At 35.3% G+C, this 26,618-nt stretch overlaps 2 protein-coding genes and 1 long non-coding RNA gene across 4 annotated transcripts in view; 2 read left to right on the top strand and 1 right to left on the bottom strand.

Moving 5' to 3' along the window:
* Positions 1 to 16,451, top strand: part of LOC105766279 (desmethyl-deoxy-podophyllotoxin synthase) — a 60,912-nt gene extending 44,461 nt beyond the window's left edge. The window contains exons 2-3 of one of the 2 annotated variants that reach the window (XM_052633470.1): positions 14,854 to 15,614; positions 15,695 to 16,451. In XM_052633470.1, coding sequence (XP_052489430.1) covers positions 14,854 to 15,614; positions 15,695 to 16,318 — 1,385 coding nt within the window. In that variant the 3' untranslated portion in view covers positions 16,319 to 16,451. Of the gene's footprint in view, positions 1 to 14,675; positions 15,615 to 15,694 lie in introns of those variants that run through there. The other variant, XM_012585676.2, reaches the window with a different exon arrangement.
* Positions 16,452 to 19,356: 2,905 nt separating this feature from the next.
* Positions 19,357 to 20,195, top strand: LOC128042457 (uncharacterized). Its single transcript, XR_008197982.1, has 2 exons — positions 19,357 to 19,648; positions 19,756 to 20,195. It is a non-coding gene; the product is annotated as an uncharacterized LOC128042457 (long non-coding RNA).
* Positions 20,196 to 22,517: 2,322 nt separating this feature from the next.
* Positions 22,518 to 25,997, bottom strand: LOC128042432 (uncharacterized). The gene is made up of 2 exons (XM_052633472.1): positions 25,897 to 25,997; positions 22,518 to 23,157 (listed from the first exon to the last, which is right to left on the bottom strand). Exons 1-2 carry the CDS (start codon positions 25,995 to 25,997, stop codon positions 22,518 to 22,520), a joined length of 741 nt encoding a protein of 246 aa, XP_052489432.1.
* Between the last annotated feature and the right edge of the window lie 621 nt (positions 25,998 to 26,618).

Here is a 26,618-nt window from a genome sequence, read left to right as displayed (position 1 = left end):
ATCCGCATCCACCCCATTCATCCGACTCTCAATCACTCATGGTCGTTTCCTCCTACAAGTTTGTTGATTTCCCAGGCCATTCATCCGACCATGCTAATTTCCATTTTGACATTTTATTTGTTCATATTCCATGTAGTTTATATTTGCCATCTTGAAAACAACTCCAACGAAAATGAAAAACTGTCTTTTTATATTTGTATTTTTTTTTCAAACGCCATTTTTCAAATCTCTTCCTTTGAATTTCTGATCCCTTCAGAGTACTGAAAAATATTCAGGTACTTCGGTATTTTTCACTTTCGCATTTTATTTTCTGCAATATTTCAATTTAGTTCCAATTTCGCATTCCATCAGGTGCTGGAAAAGATTACCCTTGTTTATCTTAAAATACAGGGTACACTACACCAAAAGGGGGCTTCAGCGGCATTTCTTGCGGCGTTTTATCTTAAAACGCCGCTATAAATCAGGCATTAGCGGCGCTAACACTAAAACGCCGGTAAAAATTGGGAAATAGCGGCGTTTCCGGAAAAACGGCGTAAATAGTTAGACACATAGTGGCGTTTTATACAAAAACGCCGCAAAAGAGCATCATTAGTGGCGTTTTTAAACAAAACGCTGTAATAAATCTGACAAAACGCATCGTTTAATATTTAGGAATATTGGCAGTAGCGGCGCATTATAGAAATGCCATTATAGAACACAATTAGCGGCGTTTTTTCTAAGCGCCGCAAAAAATGTTAAACAAAACGCAGCGTACAATATTGAGGTATAGTAGAGTTGGTGGCGCTTCTGCAAAAACGCCGCTGAAGCACATCAATAGCGGCGCTAAAGCAAAAGCACCGCAAAATATGTGGACCAAAACGCAGCGTTTCGTATTGAGGCATAGAGCCAATAGTGGCGCTTGAGGAAAACGCCGCTATATCCGCATATTAGCGGCGCTTAACCGAGAAAAGCCAGAAATGTGAAACCGAAACGCAACGTTTTGTCGTAGGTATAGCGCCCAAATTGTAAACGACGTCGCTTTGATGATGTTTACCTTTAGTAGCGGCGGTTTTACATAAACGCCGCAAATATTTCCCTAATACGTCGTCGTTTACTTTTATTATTTGGTTGGAAGTTAGACAAAACGACATCGTTTTTATACTGTTTATTGGTATTAGCGGCATTTTTTTGTGAAAACGCCGTAAATTGAATAAATTATATTTTAGGGTTTCAGGATTAATATTTAAGTTTTGTCGTGTACGGTTTGGGGTTTTAGGGTTCATTACATAATGTTTGTTATTTTAGGTTTACAGTATTAAGTTCAGGGTTTTCAGTTTAGATTATGGCTTGGGGATTGAGGTTTAAGGTTTAGAGTTTCAGTTTACATGTTAGTGTTAATGTGAGGTCGGTGTTTACGCTTATAAGATAATGATCAAATTTACTGTTTATGGTTTATGGTTTAGCGTTAATGATTTGAATGTTGCAATGCATGGTTTTTTGCGTTTGGATTCGCATGAAGAATACAAGTTAGGGTTTATAATTTAATTTTAAAATTTACGGGTTATAGGGATTAATAGCTTTGGGTTTTAGGGTTTAATTACTCATCTAAAACAAAAGCCAAAAAAATGTAAATTCTTTGTGTTTTTACTTCTTATTATATATGTCATTAGTAGGATTATAATTAAATATTATAATTAGGGTTATAGAAAAGATATATATGCAACGATATATATTATATATTATGAAACATATATATATATTAATATTGTGTTAGTTACATAACAATCATATTAATGTGTCAATTTATAATAATTTCATAACAATTATCAAAATAAAAAATCTATTAAAAATCATTAAACTTATAAATAAAGAGAAATAAAACATTTTTAAAAACTGAATAATTAGCGGCGTTTTTTTTGTAACACGCCGCTATAGAGTTGAATTTGCGGCATTTATTGTATAAACGCCGACGCGCAAAATTAAACCAAAACGACTTCGTTTTCATTGGGAGAAATAACTTTAGTGGCGCTTCTTAATAAACGCATAGAACGTTCGGGCTTTAGCGGTTTTACATAAACGCCGCAAATGTTTCTGTAATACGACGTCGTTTACGTTTATTTTTTGGTTGTAAGTGTGACAATACGACATCGTTTTTATACTGTTTATTGGTATTAGCGGCGTTTTTAAAAAAAACGCCACAAAGGAAATAAATTATATTTTAGGTTTTTCTGATTAAAATTTAAAATTGGAAAATGTATTTTTTTATAATTTCAATTATTTATAAATTTTAATGTTGCTAATATATACATTATTCATACTGTATAAAATTAAAAAAATTTAATAAATTTTATCATTTAAAATAATGTATTAAATCAGAAATATATTACAAATTAAAATTATAAATAAAAAGAAAAAAAAATTATAAGAAGTGAATTATTAGTGGCGTTTCTGTGTAAAACGCCGCAAGGATCCAATTAAAATTTAAACAAAATGGCGTCATTTCGTTGACGAATTTAATTTTTAGTGGCGTTTTTTATTAAGCGCCACAAATTAATTTAGTGAAACGGCGTCGTTTCATTGACCAGATCAGTTTTGGGGTATATCCCCGCTCTCACCCAGCCCCAGCCCCAATTTTTACTTCTGAAATCCCTAAGTGTTTCACCGAAATCCCTAAGTCACCGAAATCCCCAATCTTCATCTGTTCCGTTTTTCATTGTTAAAAGTGTTTACATTTCTTGCAAAACATTAAAATCTCCGGTTCGTACATTCAGTCAACACACATAGTTGACGGAGAACGTCGCGAAGCATCGTCGGAATCGATCGTCGGGGTAATAAGTATTCAAGGTTCGCTTTCCCCATTATCAATCCGTATTCATTTGGGTTTTCTCTTGTTAATTTTATTCTTGGTTTGTATTTGTTTGTTGATCCTGAAATTAAAAAAAATTGTATCCTCTGTTGTAAATTTTATTCGGTCTTCCGCTTCATTTTTTTTGGACCGTCCTGAAGGTAGTGTAATGGTTCGAAAGTGATTGGAATGGTTTCATTTCTTACAAACTGATGTTAATACTGCTTTTTTATAGGGTTTCAGTCCATTCAATTTCATTGCCTTCATTTCTGTTTGCTGCAAGGTTCTAAAGGTACAAATATATATTTACGAAAATTTGATGTGCAAATGTATATATGTAGGAAAATTTCTGTTTTTTGCGCAAAAATGCTGTCGGTGGAATCATTTGCTACTCTGCTTTTAGCAAAGGATTTGATGTGCAAATTTTTATGTAGGATATTTTGATGTGCAAATGTCTTACTGTTTTGACCTAGTTTGCCTGGAAATGCTGGAGAAAACTTAAGTGTGAAACCAAGCTACCTTTAGCTTCTATTTTCCAGTCAAAACGCGAATTGCACTTTGACAGTGGCATTAGTATTGTCTTCATCTGTTTAATATTTCTTCATGTGATTCACCTTTTTTTAAAATATTACAAAATACTCCTTTTATGATTTATATAAATCTTCACAATTGCTTTACTTAAAACATGAATTCATAAGTTGTTATGCTCGCTTTTCAAAATGTCAAGTCAATTAAAATGTTGTATGAAGAAATTCTTTAAACTGTTATTTTAATACTTTAAATAAGTCAAAGTAAAAATGGTGCATCAAATTTAAACATATATTGTTGTCAAATTAGTAGCACATATACCTCTCCACGAATAATTCAAGTGGAAGATTAGTTTAAAAGCATTCATTTACATTATGTAAGCTATATTTAAATTTTATTAATAATAAATTTATAACTTAAATAAGTATTACTATTTTTTAATATTATACATATATTCATTTATTTATGTAAGCTATATTTAAATTTTATTAATAATAAATTTATAACTTAAATAAGTATTACTATTTTTTAATATTATACATATATTCATTTACGTAACACATAACTTACATAACCTACTTAATATATAACTTGCATAACTTAAATAAGTTACGTAATAATACATAATACACAACTTACATGCGTAAATAATACTGAGCTTACATAACTTACATACCCTACATAAATTAAATAAGTTACATAATAATACATACCCTACATAAATTAAATAAGTTACATAATAATGCATACCCTACATAAATTAAATAAGTTACATAAATTAAATAAGTTACATAATAATACATACCCTACATAACTTACATAAGACATAACTTTCATAATACACAACTTACATAACTTACATAAGACATAACTTACATGTGTAAATAATACATATTTTACATAACTTACATAAGACATAACTTACATAAGTTTCATAATACACATCTTACGCAACTTACACAACTTACATAACTTACATAATGTATACCTTGTTGTCAAATCCTAAAACCGTGCAATTTATTGTCAACGCCGACTTCAAGAATTAAGAAATGGACCGGTCTTGGATGAATTTGTCAAGGGTAGTTTACGGTTATTGAAATGGGGTGCGAGTTTTCTAAATATTGCGTTTCAATATGCAAGCCAAGAGAACATGATTCTTTGCCCGTGTATGAAGTGTGTCAACATAAACTGGCATTATCGTGAGGTTGTATACGAGCATCTAATTGTTGATGGGTTTGTTAAGGGTTATAAGCAATGGCTTTTCATGGAGAATGCCCTAGAAGTACTTCCTCTTCAACGATGGATGTATCTTATCCGGGACCGCTTACCATCACCGATAGAGGGATGACATGGAAGGTATGTTTGGGATGCATTTAATATGCACAATCATGGTGTGCAATCGTTCCGTGGGATTTTATGGCATATGATGATTGTAACGCGGTGGAACTGCTTTTACCGAACCGGAAGTAGTGTACCTCATGAAGAGCCAAATGGAGAAGCGGCGAAGTTCTACGCCTACTTAATGACATGAACGAAGAACTGTATGAGGATCAAAATTTTCAAAATGGCATTCGTGTTCGTCTTTTTCGATTAAAATGTTTGGGAGGGTGGACCGAAACTCGTTGACAATGCTACTAGAGTTTTGAGAGAAATGTTTCGCTTGCAAAAATCCTCACCATGCAAAGATATGAAGAAAATGATAAAAGATTTAGGCCTTGGGTACAACAAAATCCATAGTTGCCCAAATGATCGCATGTTGTATTGGGGCGATCGGAAAACCAACAAATCTTTGTCATGTATGCGGCCAATCCCGTTGGATAAATAGAAACACAGAAGATGGGAATGACGGTGAAAATGATGCACAGTCGAGGAAGAAGCCAGTTAAGATTTTGCGGTATTTTCCGTTGATACCAAGGCTTCAAAGGCTTTTCATGTCGTCGAAGACAGCGGAGTCAATGACGTGGCACCATGATGGACAAACCGATGATGGATTACTAAGGCATCCGGCAGATTCTTTAGCTTGGAAAGCATTTGACAATAAATTTCCAATCTTTGCAAGCGATCCTAGGAGTGTGAGGCTTGGGCTAGCATCTGATGGATTTAATCCTTTCAAGATCATGAGCACTGCCTACAGTACTTGGCTAGTAGTTCTTGTTCCTTACAATCTGCCTCCGTGGATTTGCATGAAGCAATCTTCCCTTATCTTATCTATGATTATCCCTGGAGAGAAAGGGCCCGGGAATGATATCGACATTTATTTACAGCCACTTATTGAAGAGTTAAAACAATTATGGGTTGGTGTCGAGACATACGATGTGCTGAGAAAGGAGAACTTTAATTTACGTGCAGCTTTGATGTGGACCATTAATGACTTTCCCGCTTATGCCAATTTATCCGGTTGGAGTACTAAGGGTCGTTATGCGTGTCCTTGTTGTGCTGCACAAACATGCTCCCAATGGTTGTATAATGGGAAGAAGTTCTCTTACATGGGGCATCGTCGGTGGTTGCCGAAAAATCATAGATTTAGATTTCAGAGTTCTGTATTTGACGGCACTGAAGAGTTTAGAGAAGCTCCTTCCCAGACCAGTGGCTCTGAAATCTTATTCATGTTGGAAGGTATGAATTTCATTTATGGGAAGATGAACCAACCGCCAAACACGCAGAGAAACAGAAGATCAAATGATGAAGCCGATGAAAGCTCTGACGAAGAGGACGATCCTAATGAGGCGGACTTGTGGAAAAAAAGAAGTATTTTTTTTGAGTTGCCTTATTGGGAGCATCACCTTTTACGACACAATCTTGATGTTATGCACATTGAGAAAAATGTCTGCGAGAACATTGTCGGTACAATTTTGAACGTCGACGGAAAATCAAAAGACAATCTTCAGAGTCGACTTGATTTAGTCCAAATGGGAATTCGGCCTGATCTTCATCCTAATCCACTTCCGAATGGGAAATATCGGTTACCGCCTTCAATTTTCTCAATGTCAAAGACGGAGAAAGAACTGTTTTGCATGGTGTTGAAGGATATAAAGGTTCCGGATGCGTATGCGTCAAATATATCTCGATGTGTTAGTGTTAAAGATCAAGATTATATTCACTAAAATCACATGACTATCACATCTTGATGCAAGATTTAATGCCGATTGTTTCACGATGTTGTATGTCCAAGAAGGTGACGTCTTGTATCATTGAACTATCCAACATAATGAAAGCCATTTGTGGCAAAGTTTTGGATGTTCAAGAACTTGAAGGTACAGGATCGAGCCGCTTTAACTTTATGCAACATGGAGAAAATCTTCCCACCTTCCTTCTTCACTATTATGGTTCACTTGATAATCCATCTCCGCATGAAGCAATTCTTGGCGGACCGTTTTCTATCGATGGATGTATCCCATAGAAAGGTGTTAATTTCAATTTTTAAAATTTTCCTTCATTCACCTATATGCCTTTAGTTACAACTTTTGATAATGTTGTATACCGTGTTTAGGTTCCTATCCAAATTAAAGTCTTATTGCCGCAACAAGCGTTATCCAGAAGGATCGATTGCTGAAGGCTACTTGGCAGAGGAATGTATGACATTCTGTTCAAGATATTTGGAAGATGTTGAAACAAGGTTGAACAGACCAAATAAAAATGTTGGACTCATGGATCATAACTTTGCCGAGACTTATTTGTTTAAAAGTTTTGGAGAACCAATCGGTAAAGTTGAAATTGCAGAATTAGATGATTTATCGTGGGTTCAAGCACATCGATATGTTCTGTTTCACCACGAATCAATTGAACCTTTACGCAAGTAAGTTCTAGAAATTTGATAAATATTCATCATTTAAAAATTGTTTATAGTCTAACAAACTGAACATATTTTTAACATAGTGAGTACAAACAAATATTGAGATCTCGTTCACGCTCTCGAAGAACACAACATCGAGATATCAATAAGTTGTTTACAGAATCTTTTCATGAATGGTTAAGCCAAACGGTATGTAATTAGAGCTTTAAGTTCTAGAAATAATAATATTTACTCAAAACATTTTAATTACTCGGTTTACTTTCCATTCAATAGGTTTGAGTGGGAAGAACGTCACCGACGAAGTTAAATGGCTTTCCCAAGGTCCAAATCGGTGGTTAAAAGATATAGTCGTTCCTCATAAACGGATTCGATTTCATATAAAATATCGCGAGAGATTGAGGAGAACGCAAAATTGTGGAATAGTGGTTAATTCCTCAATTACAAGTTATGCTAGTGCTAGGGACAATAATCTGTGGAGGAAATGTGGAATATTTTGGACTTCTTCGACATAATTGAGTTGGATTACTACGGCAAATGGAAAGTTGTCTTATTTCGAGGTGATTGGGCGATGTTAATCTGCACGTGGAATCAAGCAAGATCAATTTGGTTTCACAATGGTAAACTTCGCCGATTGATTCACACAGACAACAATTGATTGATGAGCCAGATGTATTTTCTTCTCAAGTCAAACAAGTTTTTACTCAAAAGACCCAACTGATGAGGGTTGGTACGTTGTACTTCGTAACATCCCTAGAGACTTTTTGACATGGGCGGTGGAAGTAAAGATGACATTGACGACGAACACAAACTTTTCCATTTCGAGCGTAACTTAAACGAAAACATACCTACTACTAGTACACAATTTCAATGGGTCCGCCAGATACGGATGAAGAGATTTACTGAATTATAATGTAGTAAGCTTTTACGATTATCTAATTACATCTACGAATGATGATATTTCAACTATTTTATATGTGATATTATTGTTGTAATTGTATACTAAGTTTTCAACTAATTTATTTGTATTGCAGATAAAATGCCTAGAAGAAAAGTGCGATCGCACCGCATTGTTCAAGGTACTCCAAACTCGTGAAACAAACAAAGACTTGAACAACAGACTGCTATTGGATCTTCGAATGTTCCGGTTACACCTGAGGAACCTATAGAAGTTCAAAGTAATTTAACATTTAATTTACATGTGTGTTGACTTCTTTTTTTTTAATTAGTTAAATATTACAATACTTTTATTTTTCAGATGAAACTGGTGGGACGCGGAGAGGTCGCGGACGTACGGTACTGAGCGATTTATACGACCTAGATCCAGTCGAGCGTGTCCAAGTATCCAGTAATAGCTTTGGTCAGCCTGTTGGATCAGAAGCTCGCCTTTTAGCAGGATACATGGGCATTCTAGCACGGAATGCAAATATGTTGCCAATTAACTTCGAGTCATGGCATAAAGTGCCCGAGAGTAACAAGAACCAAGCTCGATAACATTAAGGTAACAAAACGTGTATGTCATTTATAATACTTGGGTTTAAGTTTCGTTTACATTTACTTTCTTAAGTTGTGTTTTTGTAGGTAGATTTGCTCTAGAGGTCTCCGATGCTTATGTAAAGAAGGCATTGGGAAAAAGATGGAGAGACCATAAGAGCACTTTAAAGAAAGACTATTTTAAGACAAAAACAACACTCGACGAGAGATTACAAAATGTCCCGTCGGGAATGCTGAGGTACCAGTGGGAAGAGGTCGTTAGATTTTGGACTTCGAAGAAAGGAGAGGTATGTGTAACTTATAAAATTTTATAATTATTTTGGTGTATAGTATTTCCTAATTAACGTACTAATAATTTCATAATGTATGATCGTGAAGAAGTTGGAAAAAAAAGTAGGCAGCAACAAAAATTCACTCACACAGCTGGGTCGAAAAGTTTTGCGTGTGTAGCTCATGCAGAGGTATTTTCAATTTTTAATATTGGCGATATTTATTACTTACTTACATTAATACTTTTACTATTGTATTGTAGGAATCGTCGTCCGGTCAAAAGTTGGACGCCTTCAACTTTTGACATTACACATAGGAAGAAAGATGGAAACCCTATGACTCTGAAGTTGCGTAAATTATGGTACGCTTGCTTAATTAATACAATTTCACTTGTTTTAATAATTTATAGTGTTTATTTTCTAATGATTTATTTCATTTATTGTAATGCAAATATTGTTAAGTTATGTTGCATTGGGTTTTTAATATATATTATGCTCCTAACTATTTGATTTATTTTTAGGAAAAATTAAAGGATAAAAAGGCGAGTCTGAAGCGATTGCTTCCAGTGATAGTTCTGTTCATATTGACGACATTGATAATCGGATTATCACTGAAGTTTTGGGTCCTGAAAGGTATGGTCGGGTTCGATTTCAAGGATCTTTTGTTAACCCATCCCAATATTTTGGATCTAGCTCGCAACAATATATGCCTTCGAGGAGTCGAACCGAAGCTGAAGTTTAGAGGTTAAGAGACCAGATGGCTCAGATGCAAGCGACAACAATTGAACAAATTACACAACTTAAAGCGGAGGCAACATCGAGAGAAGTCGAGGTTCAAAAGATATGAAGAACTCCGGCTACAAGCGAAAGCGATGCAAGAATGAGAGAAGGCGAGGTTCAACGAAAGTATGAAGAACTCCAAGAAGAGCTTAAAGCAATCTGGCAAGAAGAGAAGCAGAGGCGGCAATGAGAGAAGTACAGTCGCAACGAGGGAAGCAGAGGCTAAAGCGAGGAAGTAGAGGCTGCGGCGAGGGAAGCCGAGCAGCGTCAAAAGTTCGATGAACTCCAGCAGCCTTGAGTATGATGAAGATGTTTCAAGAGATAACAATAGCCGTCTTAAACTATCGTGTAAATATACTTGATTTTGACTTTTAATTATCATTTTAACTTTTAACATTTTGTAAGAATAATACTAATTTTATTTTATTTTTGATATTTATTATTTTATTTGTTTACTATATAGATTTATTACTTTTGGTTGGTTTAGATATGATTTCTTGATTTGTTTTTACAGAGGGTGAAAATATAAAAAATTTATTTTACAAATCGCCAAATTTTGTGGCGTTTTAAAAAACGCCACTAAAGGTGTTGGCCTTTAGTGGCGTTTTTGGTCAAAGCCGCTAAAGATAAGGGTCTTTAGCGGCGTTTGGGGAAAGCGCCGCTAAAGATTAGGTTCTTTAGTGGCATTTTGTTGTCGAGTTACCGCTATAGATCAGGGTCTATTGCGGCGTTTGAGGGGAAAGCGCCGCTAAAGATTAGGTTCTTTCGTGGCGTTTGTGGTCAAAGTGCCGCTATAGATCAAGGTCTATTGCGGCGTTTGAGAAAAAAACGCCGCTAAAGACCCTGATCTTTAGCGGCGCTTGTCCCAAAAACGCCGCTAAAGACCCTGATCTTTAGCGGCGCTTTAGTGGGTCTTAGTCTTCAGCGGCGTTTGTGCTAGAAGCGTCGCTAAAGATCAGGGTCTTTAGCGGCGATTTTTAAAACGCCGCTAAAGTTAAGCGCATTCATTAGCGGCGTCATTAAATGCTTTTCAAAGCGCCGCTAAAAGTATCTGCGGCGCTAAAAAGCGCCGCTAAAAGCCTGTTTTGGTGTAGTGGTAGGGTTTGTTTTCTCTTTTTTATTTTTTCCTCTTCCATAGTTGCTTACTCCAAATGGATGTTTCGCTTCGATAGCCAATAGTAGCAAATATGCTTTATTTAAGGTCAGTTTTTTCCCCTATTATTTGTTTATTTCGATTTTATCTCTGGGTTTTCTGCTACGTAGCTTGTTTTGTGCTTCAATTACATTTTTTTTACTAAGTTGCTTTCGTTAATATTATGCATCGTATACGTTGATTGCTAATTTTCTGTTGTTGTCATTTAATTACTACTTTATACTTTGCTCTGCTTCAGTTTTAATATTGGGTCTTTCAGATTTTCTTTTAGTGTTTTTTCAATAGTTTGTTGATAAATTAGTCCTTTTTTTTATCTTGTTGCATATAGGGATCTTTGGAGAAGATATAGGAGGAAGGTTTTGGTTACAGCAGGTGTTTTAGGAACTGGCAAATGAAGGGGTTAGTTGATTCTTGGCTAACCCTTCTTGAATATTTGTTTTGATTCAGTCAATAGTGAAGGCATATCAAACATTATTAAGATGGTTCACATGGAATCAATGACCTTGAAAACTTTTATGTTACAAATTTTCTTGTAAGGTGCATTAATTTTAAGCGACTAGCTTAAATAGTTAAATGATTTATAAAGGCATGTCCGAATTTTTATAGCCACTTGATGGATAATGTCGGTTCTCTTTTCCGTGATGTAATTTTGGTTTTTGACTGCTAAAATTCTAACCTTGCAGATGGGCCATGGTTTTTGACTGCAGATGTAATTTATAAAGGCATGTTACCTCTTCTTTTTTTCTTTATACAACTTCTCATGTTTGTATTTTGCAACCTGAATGTGTTGGTTGGTATGTTTTTGAACTGTTACGTGCATGATAGATCAATACAATTAGCGGTGGTGCCATTTTTTTTCTTACTTGAGTAGCTCCTACACAAAACTGATGCTATGTTGTGTCATTACTAAAATTAGATTAGAATATATGTGGCAAAATGATTTGATAAATGAGTTAGCCTTAAACTGGAAGAAGATAAAATAAAAGGAAAGGGGAATATGGAAATCGTCATGATTTGTTTTTGGCTATTTTAGCATGTAATAGATGAGCTATATTTTAGAATTTCTTTCGGCCAAACTATTGCTCTCTTTCTGTAAGTGAAAAATTGGACCCTTACATGAAGTTTTGGATAACTCTTACTTTCTCAAAAGGGTTTCCATTGAAAGAGTGGTGGGTCCTACAAATGGAGGAGTTATCGGTTGGCCACCCATTGGGTATCATGACAAGGACCATCAATACACTCATTTTGGATCACTTTTTCTTTTCTAGTGAGGTACACTAGTTTTATTATTATTATTATGATTCTGTTGTTACTAATTAGTTAAGAAATGAAGTTGAATTTAAGTTTATGTTAGTTCTATGTCGATGATAAATAATTTGTTTGTGGGATGATAAATGTGCGTTTCTTATTTAAATTCAGAGACTATTTTAAATAAAAAGCAGTTCTATGGTGATGATAAATAATTTGTTTGTGGGATGAACTTGCCTAATGTCTTATAGGTTTAAATTAGTTATGTAGTAAATTAGTATATGGAATCATCACTTGCTTTTTCAGGTAAAGGTAGATGCAAAGGCACTACCTTAAATTGAATAATGCATTTGATTTAGATGTTTATTGTTATTATTTTCTTTATTTTTATTATCGCTCACAGTCCATGTATCTTAGAAAAAGTAGATTGTCCTTAATAGAAAGCTCATCTGTGAGGTTGGTTTGCGTGACCTCCCTTACTTTTAACAGATTGCAAAAAATTCTTGAGTAAGAAACCTTACATTGTGACTGTAGTGTACTTTGAGTAAGAAAAAAGTAGATTGTCCTTAATAGAAAGCTCACCTGCATATAATTCTTGAGTAAGAAACCTTACATTGTGACTGTAGTGTACTTTTAGCTGTTTGAAACTTGTACTTATTGCTTTACATGTTTGAAGGTATGTGGAGAATGGTTCACTTGCAAACATTATCAAGCCAAATAAATTTGGGCCTTTTTCGAATCATTGGTGGTCGTTTATATTGCCTGTGTTTGTTTCTACCGCAATTTATTGCTTCATTTCCTATTAAAGTATCATTTCGATATGCTAATTACTTGTTGAATGTGTTTTGGAAGGTTTGGTTTATCTACATGAATAGGGTGTTATCCATCGGGATATCAAGGGTGCAAATATTTTGACAACTAAAGAGGTAACCTACTAATCAGTTCTCTTTTTCTTATTTCTTGTCCATCGTGAGTTCTATTACTATTTCGGATCAGCTTTTTTAGTGATTTTCTTGTGTAAATTTGATTGTGGCGGCAGAGATCGATAGAGAACAATACCATTTGACCTCCTCATTTTTGGGGCACTTGGACCAACTGTTGTTGTTTTGAATACAGTTGGTCTTTGAAACAAATTGTTGTTGTTTACCATATATAATTTACTTGCTGCATGGATGGATGAAATTTGGGTAGTATTTGCCTTTCTTGACTTTCTATAAATGATTTTTCCGTTTGCTAAAGACCTCCATCTATAATGTGTGAGCTACAGTTTCTTGTTGTTCTGGTTTAATGGATAATTGTTTGTTCCTCAAAATAAGATTGATGTGGTTTATTTTAAATTTTTTGTACATATTAATTTTTTGTACATATAAAGTAGGTTGAATATCTAGACTTTATTTTAAATTTTTTGTACATATTAATATTATTAAACAAAAGTTTTCACCTACACATATTACATATTTTATTTTGTTCATATTGCATATGTTATTTAATGTTGTGGCTCATTGTCTTTGCTTTTGTGTTCTTCCTGGCGCTTTTATTCGGGGTAGCTCATGTTATGAAGAAACCACTACTCATGCAAGCTTGTGAATTAGCATTTGCCGAATGTGATGTTACAAATGGAATGCAAGCCCCGTGGTTGGTGGAGATAGGTATCTGCAAGGCTTAGCACTTCTTTCAAAGGAGTGTTATTTAATGTTGCATTCCATGGTCGTTTATCTTAGTGAACTTGAATTTGATGTTATTGAAACAGGTTTTGTAGCTACCTTGTGTATTAGCTTCTTTAACCATGATTGTTAATTATTACGTGTTTTGTAGCTTCTTTTATATTTGGCCGAGTTAATATATATCGATGAGCTTGTGAGTTAGATTGTTCGATTATTTAAACATAATATTTTAATTCTAAATTTAAATTCATTAATTTTATATTTAGCTTTAAAGTTAAAATTTTAATAGAAAATTTAATTTAATTAATATTTTTATCCTTAAAAGTATATAGTTTAAAGTTTAAATTTCAAAATAAAACATAATATAATATTTATCACAGAAATAAATATTATTTAATTAAAATATTAGTTTAAAAGTCATGTTTTTAGTGGCATTTGTGAAAAAGCACCGCTAAAGTTTGTGATCTATAGCTGCGTTTATATTTAATCGCCGCTAAAGAACATGTTCTTTAGCGGCGTTTTTATTCAAGCGCCGCTAAAGAACATGATCTTTAGTGGCGTTTAATTTTAAAGCGCCGCTAAAGAACATGACCTTTAGCGGCGTTTTTTTCTAAGCGCCGCTAAAGAACATGACCTTTAGCGGCGTTTTTATCTGTAAACGCTGCAAACGTTAGCGACGTTGTCGTTAGCGGCTTTTTTCGCGGCGCTTGGGGAAGCGCCGCAAACATCTTTAGTGGCACTAAAAAGCGCCGCTAAAGGCCTAAAAAAGCACCGCTAAAAACCTGTTTTGGTGTCTAGAAAACACAAAATGTTCTAGAACAGCAGATTACGTGGCAAGCATACTATTATTGGAGTAAGAAAGAACCCTCAACTATTACAACCACAAATCTTTATCCTTTTCTATAAATCCCTCTAAAACAACTAGAGACCTCCTTAAAAATCCTATCCTCCAATATCAATGGAGCTGCTTCTTTTTCCCTCTTTGCTTATCTTGCTGCCTTCCTTTTTCTTCTTGTCGGTCATAGTTAAAATAGTAAAGAAAATCAAAGCCATTGATTCGAACAAGAAACTGCCACCAGGGCCATGGAGATTACCCTTTATAGGCAACTTACATCAGCTAGTTGGCTCACTACCTCATCGAATTCTCAGAGATTTGGCCAATCAACATGGACCCTTAATCCACCTACAGCTTGGTGAAATTTCCACCATCGTTGTTTCATCACCAGAAATTGCCAAAGAGGTCTTGGTAACACATGGCACTATCTTCGTTGATAGACCTTATATGATTGCTGCAGATGTGATTACTTATGGTTACAGGGATATTGTCATGGCACCATATGGAAACTATTGGAGACAACTACGAAAATTTTGCACAGTGGAGCTTTTAACAGCAAAAAGAGTGCAATCCTTTGAATCAATCAGACAAGAGGAAGTCTCAGGTCTTGTGAAATATATATCTTCAAACCAAGGGTCGCCAATCAATCTCACCAAGAAGATATTTTCGTTAACATATGATATTACATCAAGAGCAGCATTCGGTAACACATGCAAGGACCGAGACTCTTACATAATAGTTGTGGATGAAATAATAAAGTTGTCTTCTGGATTCGGTCTAGCAGATCTGTACCCTTCTTTTGGATTGCTTGAGCTAATTAGTGGAGTGAGACAGAAAGCTGAGGCTCTCCTTGAGAAGAGTGATGGGATACTTCAAGGCATCATTAATGAAAACAGAGCCAGCCTGAAGAGAGGAAGAATAGGTGAAGGAGAAGCCAAGGAAGACTTGGTTACTGTTCTTTTAAAGGCTCAACAACATGGTGATCTTGAATTTTCCCTTACTGATATGGAGATCAAAGCAATCATTTGGGTTAGTATTCATAGCTTATAACTTTATTGAAAAGCAAATCTACCATCAGCTTGAAGTAATGTTGGCTCATATAATCTCAGGATATCTTCGGTGGAGGGGGCGAAACATCATCAACAACCGTAGACTGGGCAATGGCAGAAATGTTGAGAAATCCAAAGGTGCTAAAAAGGGCACAAAATGAGGTAAGACAGGTCTGTCATGGAAAAAGAGATGTGGATGAAGCAAGTCTTAAAGAATTAAAATATTTGGCATTAGTTATCAAAGAAACCATGAGGTTACACCCTCCGTTTCCTCTGTTAGTTCCAAGAGAAAGTCGAGAGAATTGCGAAATCAATGGCTACCAAGTACCTACCAAGACCAGAGTCATAATCAATGCATGGGCTATGGGAAGAGATCCTAAGTACTGGAGTGAAGTTGAGACATTTTATCCTGAAAGGTTCCTCAATAGTTCCTGTGATTTCAAAGGAACAAATTTGGAGTATATCCCATTTGGTGCAGGAAGAAGGATGTGTCCAGGCATATCATTTGCGCTTCCGAACATTGAGTTGCCTCTCGCAAAATTGCTTTACCATTTTGATTGGGAGCTTCCAAGTGGACTACCGCATGAAAATTTGGATATGTCTGAAACATTTGGCTTGACTGCTAGAAGGAAAGACGACCTTGTCTTAATTCCGACCACTCATAGTCATTTATCTGCCTACTAACATTTTTATTTCCGTATAATGTTATATAAATAAATATGTTTTTTTTTTCATTTTATCATCTATTATTGACTCATGATGGGTGCTCCCATAAATTTATTTTCAAGATAATGAATTAATGATGTAATTGAACGTCTGACTTTGATCTTATTTAAAGCTATGGTTTTTTTTTTTTTTGAATTAAAGCTGTAATATTCTTTGAATCTAAGTATTCAAGTTTACGTAAGCTATATCATAAGTCATAACCTCGTCTTTTCCATTAAAAAATAAGCGGTACACTGACTTTATTCGCCTCTTTGTTGGACCATTGGCGCCAACGCAATGCCCGACACGTGGGTCAAACCTTTTCCATTCCCAGAATTTTAGCTTGTAAATATCAAATTTTGCAGGCTGATCCTAAAATTTTAATAAATTATGACAATAACCTACTTTCTTGATTATGTATATAAATGACCTGAAATAAATAATAAAAGTTGATATAGCAAAAGAGATTGGCCCCACCAACATGTCACGTCAGTCATGGGATTAAAAAATTAATTTTTTTGTGGAGCTATAATAAATAGCGGCACCTGTATAAATGCTAAGAAAACATTGGGAGGTCAAAAAATAAATAATGGTGGTGAAGCCAAAGAGAATGGTGTCACCAGTGTATAATCTGCCAACTTTTTATTTTAAAATGTGGTTTTTTTAAATTTTAAAATTAAAAATGATGTTTTATTTGGTGGATTCATTCTTTTTAGCGTGATCAAATAGCTATATATAACCTCAATGACAAATCAGTTTAAGTTGAAGATTTTTTTTAATTATATCATGTTAGAGGATGAATGTGAGAGAGATGAGTGTTTTTTTATGTTTTTATGTTTAATGGTGATTTTGTTTGCCAATTATTTATTCAGTAATGGGTTCAAATTGGTTATGTAAGTCTTTTCGTTGGTTATGGTAGGACGACAATGAATTTAAATTGGTTACGCAGCCAACGGGTAGATTATTTGGAATTCTCTAGGATTTTCTAGGTCAACAAGATGTTTGAAGGTTTTAAGGAATCCCAAATCGAACCTCACAGGTGAAATCATCAATATCAATAACATCTGAGCTACAAGATAATAGCATCGAGAAATTTGCTCGTTTTGCGGTTAAACATTGTATTTTTTTTCAATTTGTAAGACACAATATTGTCGGTTTTGAACAAAACCGTTTAATCTTTTTTTTAGTATTGAGAAAGTTGCTGTTGTTGTAAAATTATATATTGTAAGTTAAGTGAAATTATTTTGGAATGTTGCAAATGTAAAATTATATTTTGTAAAATAAATTTTTGAATTATGTAAATTTATAGTTATTTGAAATGTTAACAATGTAAAATAATTTTCATGTAAATCGTTTATGTAATGTGAATTAATCATTTAATAAGGGGCATTTTTAATAAAAAATCAAGAAATAGAGGACCAAAAAATAAAGATAGTTTGGGAAATTTTGAGAAAGAAAAAAAAAGAAAGTTGGAGAGGAAATTGACTGAAAAAAGAAAAAAAATGGTTGATTAGTAAAAAAAACAAATTGAGGCATTTTTAAAAGAAATAAAAAACTAAAGAGTCTAAAAATAAATATATTGATCGGTCACATCGCGTCAGCGGCGTGAATGGTCATGGTCACTTTTTAGGTTTTAATGTTTAAAAAGAAAAGAAAAAATAAAACTTAAAAGGAGGATGTTGGCTGATTTTCTTTTAAAAAGGAGGGTAGGGTTGTTCCCCCTCAAACTTTTGAAATAGAAGAAGAGACGAAGAGAAGAGAAGAGAAAATAAAAAGGGTTGTCTTTGTTTCGAAGTTAATACATACTGTAGCGACATAAAAATTTAGGCACGGGCGCTAGTCGAAGTAATTATTGAAAATTTGAAAATGGAGTTTCGATTTTATTTAAAAAGGGAGTCGCCACCGATCTTTTTTCTAGGTGTGATCGGACACCTAATAAATTCTCTTTTTTAAAAGAAAAATTATTTTTCAAATTTTCTAAAAAAAAAAGAGTCGATTTTAGGTCCACGTCAAAATCCAGAGAAAATTAGGGTTCGGGAATCGGTTACGCGCGAGGAAGGTATTAGCACCCTCACGACACCCAAAATTGGTATCTCATTAAACGCGCGTTGTCTTAATTTTCAAAAATACGAGTCCAACTTAATATTCAATCGTGATCCGATTAAAACACGAGATTTTTTTAAACACGAGAATTTTGTAACACTATAATAATTTTTGAAAACATGAAATTTTTGAAACACGAGAATTTTTTTGAAAACATGAAATTTTTTGAAACACGAGTTTTTTTGAAAACGCGAAATTTTTTTTTACATGAGAATTTTTTTGAAAACACGAAAATTTTTAAAACACGAACAATTTTTGAAAGAGCGAAAATTTTTTTAAAACACGAGATTTTTTTTGAAACACGAAAATTTTTGAAAAGAAGTATCGTATTTAACACGAACCGATGATATTCACCCAACGTAGCGATGAAATCAACAAATTAGTGTCAAATCGATTCAATTTAATATTTAATCGTGATTCTTATTAAAACACGAGAATTTTTTCTAAAACACGAGAATTTCCCCTTTTGTTTGTTTTCGATTTCTAAAAGAGCGTCCCGTATTTAACACGAGCCATCGATATTCACCCAACATAGCGATGAAATCAATGGCTTGATGCTAAATCGTTCGTTGCCTTATGCATTAAAATATTTTTTTAATTTTAAACATGCAAATAAAATGACATAATAATATTTAAAAAATTTATTTTAAAAATGCTAATTTAAATTAACTGAAACACCATTTAAATACATGAGCTAAATTAAAATGGATTAAAAAATTACCAAAAGCCCAAAGTTATGGGCTTGAAGAATAGGCCCTTTTTCCCTTTTTTTGCTCCGGATTGGGCCTTAGTGGGCTGCCAGGGACTGGGCCGAATTTGTTGGCCTGCTGGCACCGGTCTGCTGGGCTGTTGGAAGCGTGGGCCTGCTGCCGGACAGGCTTGCTGGACTACTGCGCTAGGCTTGCTGTGGGTGCTAGATTGGGCTGCAGTTTTGGGCCTGATCTGCTGCTGGAGATTTGGCCTGCTGAGACTACTGGGCTACTGTTGCTGCTGGGGGCTGCTGCAACGGGTCGGGTCAGGTAAGATGGGTCGGGTCGGGTTGACCCGACTGTGATATTATTTTTTTTCTTTTTTCTTCTCTTTTTCTTTTTTCTTTCTCTTTTTCTTCTTTCTTTTTCTTCTTTTTCTTCCTTGCGCAGTCGACGGCGCTTCCTCCGCCTGGTGCAACGGCCGACAGTGGCGTGGTGGTCCTCTCCTCCTCTTCATGTCCTCTTTTCTCCCTTCTTTTTTTCTTTTCGGTTGCTATTTTTTCCTTCTTTTACTTGCTGTTTTTTTTATATTTTCCTTTGTTGTTTGGCTTGTTTGGGTTGTAGGTGATGGTGGTGGAGGTGTCACGGTGGCGGTGCGACAGTGATGATTGCAGAAGGAGGCTTTGGGCTGCTGTTTTTTAAATATCTTGTTGCTATTTTTTTCAAAAAAATTTTCTTTGCTGCAAAACCCGAATCCCCCTTTTTCTCATTTTTTTTTCTTTTTAATCTCACCAATTTGTCCTCTTCTTCTTTGTTTTCAGGTGGCAATGGAGCAATCATAGCCTAGGGAGGCTGCTGGAGTAGCTGGGGGTGGGAGGAGCACGCTTGGCTGCCGATTGGCTAATTTGACATGTCTAGAAGGACCAAACTGTAGAAGATGCAAAATTTCTGGGGTAAAAATGCAATTTTAGAAAAATATAGGGCCAAAATGTAATTTTTAGAAATTTTAGGGGTTTGAATGTAATTTACAAAATACAATGGGTCAAGATGCAAATTTGGGAAAAGTTAGGGGTTAAAATGTAATTTTTGAAAAGTTTAGGGGCTAAAATGTAATATATATATATATTGTTTTTTTTCAAAATTTTATTATTACTATTTTATTAATATTTAAAATTATTATAAAAATAAATATTAAAAATAGACTAAAGCCCAAACAAGTCTAAAATCCAATTATTTAAAACCCAATTATCCAACCCCCACAGGCCCAACCATTGGGACCAATCATTAGGCCCATATGATATATATAAAATAAAATAAAATAAAATAAAACATGAAATTCAGACCGAACAAAATTCAGTGATTACAGCTGCCCCTCTTTGCTCATCGTTGTGAAATAGGGATAGAGCAAAGACTTAAAAGCACTGAATTTTGTTCAATTCTCCAAAAACTCCTTTTTTCAACATAAATTGAAAAACACCCTAGCGTACGACCCGAGGCTCAACTCACCTCACGCATTATGAGTTGATTCTTGAAAAACAGGACTTGAAAATACCTCGGCATGCGGCCCAAGGCTCAACTCACCTCTGGCATTATGAGTTGATATTTGGAAAACAGAAATTAAAGATACCTCGGCATGATCCGGGGCTCAACTCACCTCTCGCATTATGAGTTGATTTTTTTGAAAAACAGAAATTGAAAATACCTCAGCATGACCCAAGGCTCAACTCGCTTCTTGCAATATGAGTTGATTTTTGAAAAACAGAAATTAAAGATACCTCGATATGTGACTCGAGGCTCAACTCACCTCTAGCAATATGAGTTGATTTTTAAAAAACAGAAATTAAAGATACCTCGGTATGTGACCCGAGGCTCAACTTACCTCTCGCAATATGAGTTGATTTTTTTTTGAAAAAACAGAAATTAAAAAATACCTCGGCGTGTGACTCGAGGCTCAACTCACCTCTCGCAATATGAGTTGATTTTTAAAAAATAGAAATTTAAAAGAAATACCTCGACATGTGTCAGAGGCTCAACTCACCTCTCGCAATATGAGTTGATTTAAAAAAAACAAAAATTGAAAATACCTCAGCGTGTGACCCGAGGCTCAACTCACCTCTCGCATTATGAGTTGATTTTTTTGAAAAATAGAAATTAAAAAATACCTCGGCATGTAACCCGATGCTCAACTCACCTCTCGCAATATGAGTTGATTGTTTTTGAAAAAAATCAAAAAAATACCTCGGCATGTGTCCGAGGCTCAACTCACCTCTCGCAATATGAGTCGATTTTTGAAAAACAGGAATTTAAAAAATACCTCGGTATGTGACCCGAGGCTCAACTCACATCTCGCAATATGAGTTGATTTTTGAAAAAAACGAAATTGAAAAGTATTTCTTGAATGAAACAGGGTTTCAAAAAAATCAGCTAAAACCAAAAGCCTTATTCTTCATTGATTCTGTGCAGCTTTCTCCTAGTATTCCTTGCTCTACTGGTATACCTGTATATGTCATGTATGATGTTATTATGATATGAATGTGTTTGTCCTAAATGCTTTCGTGTCTACATGATCATGCTATGCACCCTGGGCTGTTTGTCACGTGCCTCACTTTTTGATTTTCGTGAGGGTCCGCATTCATTTCCTCAATTCTTGACTTTTCTCTCCAGTTTTGTACTCATCCTCAAGTTCTATGAATAACCCACATTTTCGTATATCACCTTCTTGCCCCCTTGTTGAACTTTATTCTTACTTTGGGGCCTTTGTACTTGACAAATTCTCATCCAGGTAATGTTCAATATTCCTTTTGTTTAGAGTATGTCATTTTACTATTTATCATTTAAACGAACCAAACACGAGATGCATAACAAAAGGGCAAAGTAGGCATGAAAGAAATACCTCACATTCAATATTTTTCAAAAGCAACAAACAAAGAAAATTGATAAGGAAAAGTTCAAATAAATAAATCGTCATAAAGAAAGGAAAGCGAATTCAATGGCCACAAATGCTCTAGATATCCAATGCATGAACTTCTCCACGTTTCTTCATCCTGGATCTTTTCGAGCACGGCTTCTTGTGTAGAAGATTCCAAGCTTCTGAAAATGCTTCAAATGTTGCAACCTCGACATTCGACTCCCCGTTCAAGATATCTTGCTCCTTAAGTCCGAATCTGCTTCATTAGAATCCCCTTTCGGGTTTTCATTCTAATCTTTTGTTTATCAAGACACGATTTTCGGGTTTTCATCTTGATTCTATTTTTTTTTTGTTTTTTTTTCATCCTAATCTTTTTTTGTTTTTGTTTTTATTTTTTTTTGTTTTTAGGCATAATATTTCTTCACAACATCTGAATTCACTGGATTAGGTAATTCTTTCCCGACCATCTCAGTGAGAATCAAAGCCCCTTCCGAGAATGCCTTTTTACAACATATGGCCCTTCCCAATTTGGTGACCATTTTCCTCGAAAGTCCTTTTGTATCGGGAGGATCTTTCTTAAAATGAGCTCCCATTCGCGAAATTCTCTTGGCCACACCTTTTTATCATGGGCCGTGATCATTCTCTTCTGGTACATCTGTCCATGACAAATTGCCTTCAAGCGTTTCCCTTCAATAAGGTTTAGCTGATCATATCGAGCTAAAACCCACTCTAATTCTTCTAATTTTGATTCCATCAAAACGCGTAAGGATGGGATTTTAACTTCGATAGGCAAAACAGCTTCCATTCCGTAGACCAGAGAGAAAGGAGTTGCTCCCGTAGATGTCCGCACAGAGGTACGGTACGCATACAAAGCGAATGGTAACTTTTCGTACCAGTCTTCATATGTCTCAGTCATTTTCCCGATAATCCTCTTAATATTTTTGTTAGCCTCTTCTACTGCTCCGTTCATTTTCGGGCAATCAGGTGAGGAATTATGTTGATTTATCTGAAATTGCTCACATACTTCTTTCATCATCTTGTTGTTCAGATTCAAAGCATTATCTGAAATGATTCTTTCAGGTAGACCATATCGACATATGATCTCATTTTTTAGGAACCTGCAGACTGCAGTCTTCGTCACATTAGAAAACGAAGTGGCTTCTACCCATTTTGTGAAGTAATCTATAACCACAAAGATGAATCGATGTCCATTAGAAGCTTTCGGGGAAATTAGTTCGTGTTTAGCCTCTAGGGGTGCCCCTCTATATGCTTGATACAAATATAGCGTCATTTGCACGAGCCTTACGATGTCTGGCTTGACCCCTCCACATGACCTTTGAGTTAGTCATTAACCCTATATTCAAGGTAAAACTCATATAAGTTCAGGTGAACGTAGTGAGATTCTGTAACACAGTATTCATAAAGGCTCTATATCTTTTCGAGAATAAAAAAAATAGCACAACATTTAAAACTCCCTGAGTATCTTAGGCAATTTTGCTGACTTTCTGGCGTAGCTGATGTATTGCATTCTCTGAGCTAGTTGATGGTGGACATATCCCCTGATTTAGACATAGGCGTGCTCTTCCAATAACAACTCCTTCTGGGACTCAACCTTCTCTTACTTCATCTCAGATTCCCAATTTATCGTTCCTAGTTTGACTCATTGAAAATGACCATGTATGCTACTAGTCGGTAGCTACTATTAGTAGATTAGCAGATATCTCACCATTCTGCAAATTCTTACCTTAGCCTCTTCATTCCATACTGACTTAATATGGACTTACTGCATAACCCTAGAAATTATCTTCTTAGCTTAATATGTTGCATGAGACTCTCATTTTAGGAAATTCATTTAATGATAACCTCATTCTCGGCCCAAAATATGAGAGCTAGTTGATGATTAGGCACCCCTTCTTTTGTAGACTTGTAGTTATAAGACAGTGCCATAAGACTTTTCCCACTTTAGAACAATTACTTGGAACTCCTATTAACAGATGGTTCCCGGCAACTACCCCTTTCTTAGATTGTCCCTAATGGACTTCCACATTTGATAGTCCCAAGTGGACTTTTCTGTGCTAGATAGTCTTGACGGGCATATTTTCTTTGTGTAAATCCCCGATGGACTTTCCACCCATCGTCTCATTTTATCACATTCAATGTTGGTTTAATGCCCAAACACTGCCAGGCTCATAATGGTAGATACTTATGTACATTGAAGAAAATACCCATTCTTTTCACTTCCATCGCATTTAGACGCTTCTACCAATTTCTCTTATATTATTAATTTGGTAGATCCTTTCATTAACATGATTGCTCGCGTTTTCAACCACACCTTGAGCGATACATCAAACTGCTCATCGCGCGAGTCATACAGTGACTTCCTTTTTTATGCCCTTATATGATTCCATGTTTACTAATCTGGCATCTCCAATTCACTATAAGTATACATGTTCACCACTAGATCATGTCATGGCTATACATAGACTTTTTGTTCTGAAGAATCTGTAAATCCCTTTCGAGGTGTTACCCTTTAGGACCTACATATCGTTTACACGATGTCACCCTGAATGAACTATACACTATTTACACGGTGTTACCCCTAAGCACTAGTAAATAAACATCATCATAGTGTAGCCTTGAAGGACCAGCAGATACCGTCGTCACGTTGTGGCCCCGAAGGACTCGTAGATATCCGTTCCGTGATGTCACCAAACTTCTTTGTATCCCATAACAATCCGCTCATTCCTCCATCAAGCTAATTTTTCCTATCTTCAACTACCCCCGCATTTTAAGAGCATACATAACAAACATAACAATTCACTTATTTCTATGACTTGTAGTACGCCATATATCAATACATCCATACTTATCCACATCTTGCATTCTAATAACATGTCTCAATCATTCATTTATTTTCACAACATTATACATGCATATCTTACTCATTCACCCATAACAGACACACAAGTAAACATTCCAATACAATCAACAACAACACCCAAAGCGCAGAAACTCACTTGAAATTCTTCTTCCTCGCCAACTTCGCTTGGCCCAACTTCCAGAGCCTCCTTCATTTTGGCATTAGCTAGGCATAACAACCCATATTCAAGTCAAACCAAAGGTATTTAACTTTAAAACCCAAAAATCCAGTATCTTATAAAATTTTTTGACAATTTAAAAAATCTTTACTTCTCTTTTCCCCAAATTTCATGAATGCAGAAAGATAAAAGGGCTTACCAATTCTCGGATTCTCCACTTCCTAGTCTCAATCCTTATGATCAATACACCATGCAAAGCTTTTATCAACTTCTTTTCCTTCAATGCATCCGAATAATAAAATACAGAACAAAATTGAAAATAATTACCTCAGCTAGTTAAGGTTTCCCACATATATAACCCTTATTACACGATCACAAAAGGCCCAATTAAGTCATCCATCGACAATCATTTTGTACCCTGCCAAGGGACCAGTCGGGACAATCATTTTGTACCCTGCCAAGGGACCAGTCGGTTCTATCCTAACCGAACCAGAATTGAAATGCAATTAAGTATTAATCAACCACAAAGATTTACAAGTTTTCCAGTAGAGCTTGCCAACTTAATATTTCATTCAATTAACTCCCTACCTTTCCTAAAGTTCGACACTTAAATGCAAACTGGGTGTAACATTGGCACCCCAATGCAACCTTTGCACCATGACACGAATCAACTGTGCAATCTTGTACCCTAATTAGCTACATGGCATCAGACCTTACTTTTTGTCCATGTGCCTCAAAGCTACAGTTGTGTCCTAGTGTTGTGCCCCATGCAAGCTCCCTTATGCCCTAGTGTGATCATTCTAGGTCTTCCTCGCCTACACGCTTTCCTGTTTCCTCCTAGCACCCTTGCACTGGTTGTTGCACCCTGGAATCTCAAGTTGCAAGCTCCAGCGTGGCATAAGCACCCCAGCACCCAACATTTGTTAGTTCCTCACGCACTGCAGCACCCTTAGCAAGTCGTGGACACACAAAGACATCCTTGCTCAAATTTTCTCCATATATTTACAAAATGGACAACCCAAACTCGAGGTTTAAAGATATATTACTATTTTTAATTTTATATTTAATGATATAACCCTAAATCTAACCTCTTAAAATTCATTTTATTAGCTTTAGTTTGTTTTTATTTTTCTTTGAATTCAAAAGTAAGAATAGAAAAGCTTCAACAATAGATCAATGAAGCAACTTCGGCAATCTAGTGAGACCGTTCCAATCCATGATTTAATTTTTATCCTCGTTAAATTCTCGTTGTTGTTGGACTTGTTTTTTGAACATACGAAAATGTGAGATAGAAGCCACCAAATTCTTAAACTACACTTAGTCAAATTTGTTGTTTTTATTTTTGTTATTTTTGATTGTTTTTCTTTTCTTTGTGTTTTCATGTTATAGGTACCATCATACTTTGATAGAACAAGTTTTCGATGCTTCAAGAGGAGCAAATGACTGATTTATGTCGATCTACACTTTGTGAACTTAAATAGAAAAATTTACTAATTTTTCGCTTGCTTTTGGTACATTGAGGACAATGTTCAGTTCAAGTG

The sequence above is a fragment of the Gossypium raimondii genome, chromosome 7 (assembly GCF_025698545.1).
Source record: "Gossypium raimondii isolate GPD5lz chromosome 7, ASM2569854v1, whole genome shotgun sequence".
Taxonomy (NCBI): domain Eukaryota; kingdom Viridiplantae; phylum Streptophyta; class Magnoliopsida; order Malvales; family Malvaceae; genus Gossypium; species Gossypium raimondii.
Note: the sequence above shows the minus strand (reverse complement) of the source record. Positions and strands in the feature narration are given on the sequence as shown.

What these genes read in the sequence shown, in the direction of transcription:
- LOC128042432 (XM_052633472.1), bottom strand. Translation starts at nt 25,997, where the DNA reads ATGTTGGGTGCTGGGGTGCTTATGCCACGCTGGAGCTTGCAACTTGAG. An exon ending in AGGAGGAAACAGGAAAGCGT is followed by an intron (nt 23,158 to 25,896) that starts GTAGGCGAGGAA and finishes TGCAGTCTGCAG; the next exon opens with GTTCCTAAAAAATGAGATCA.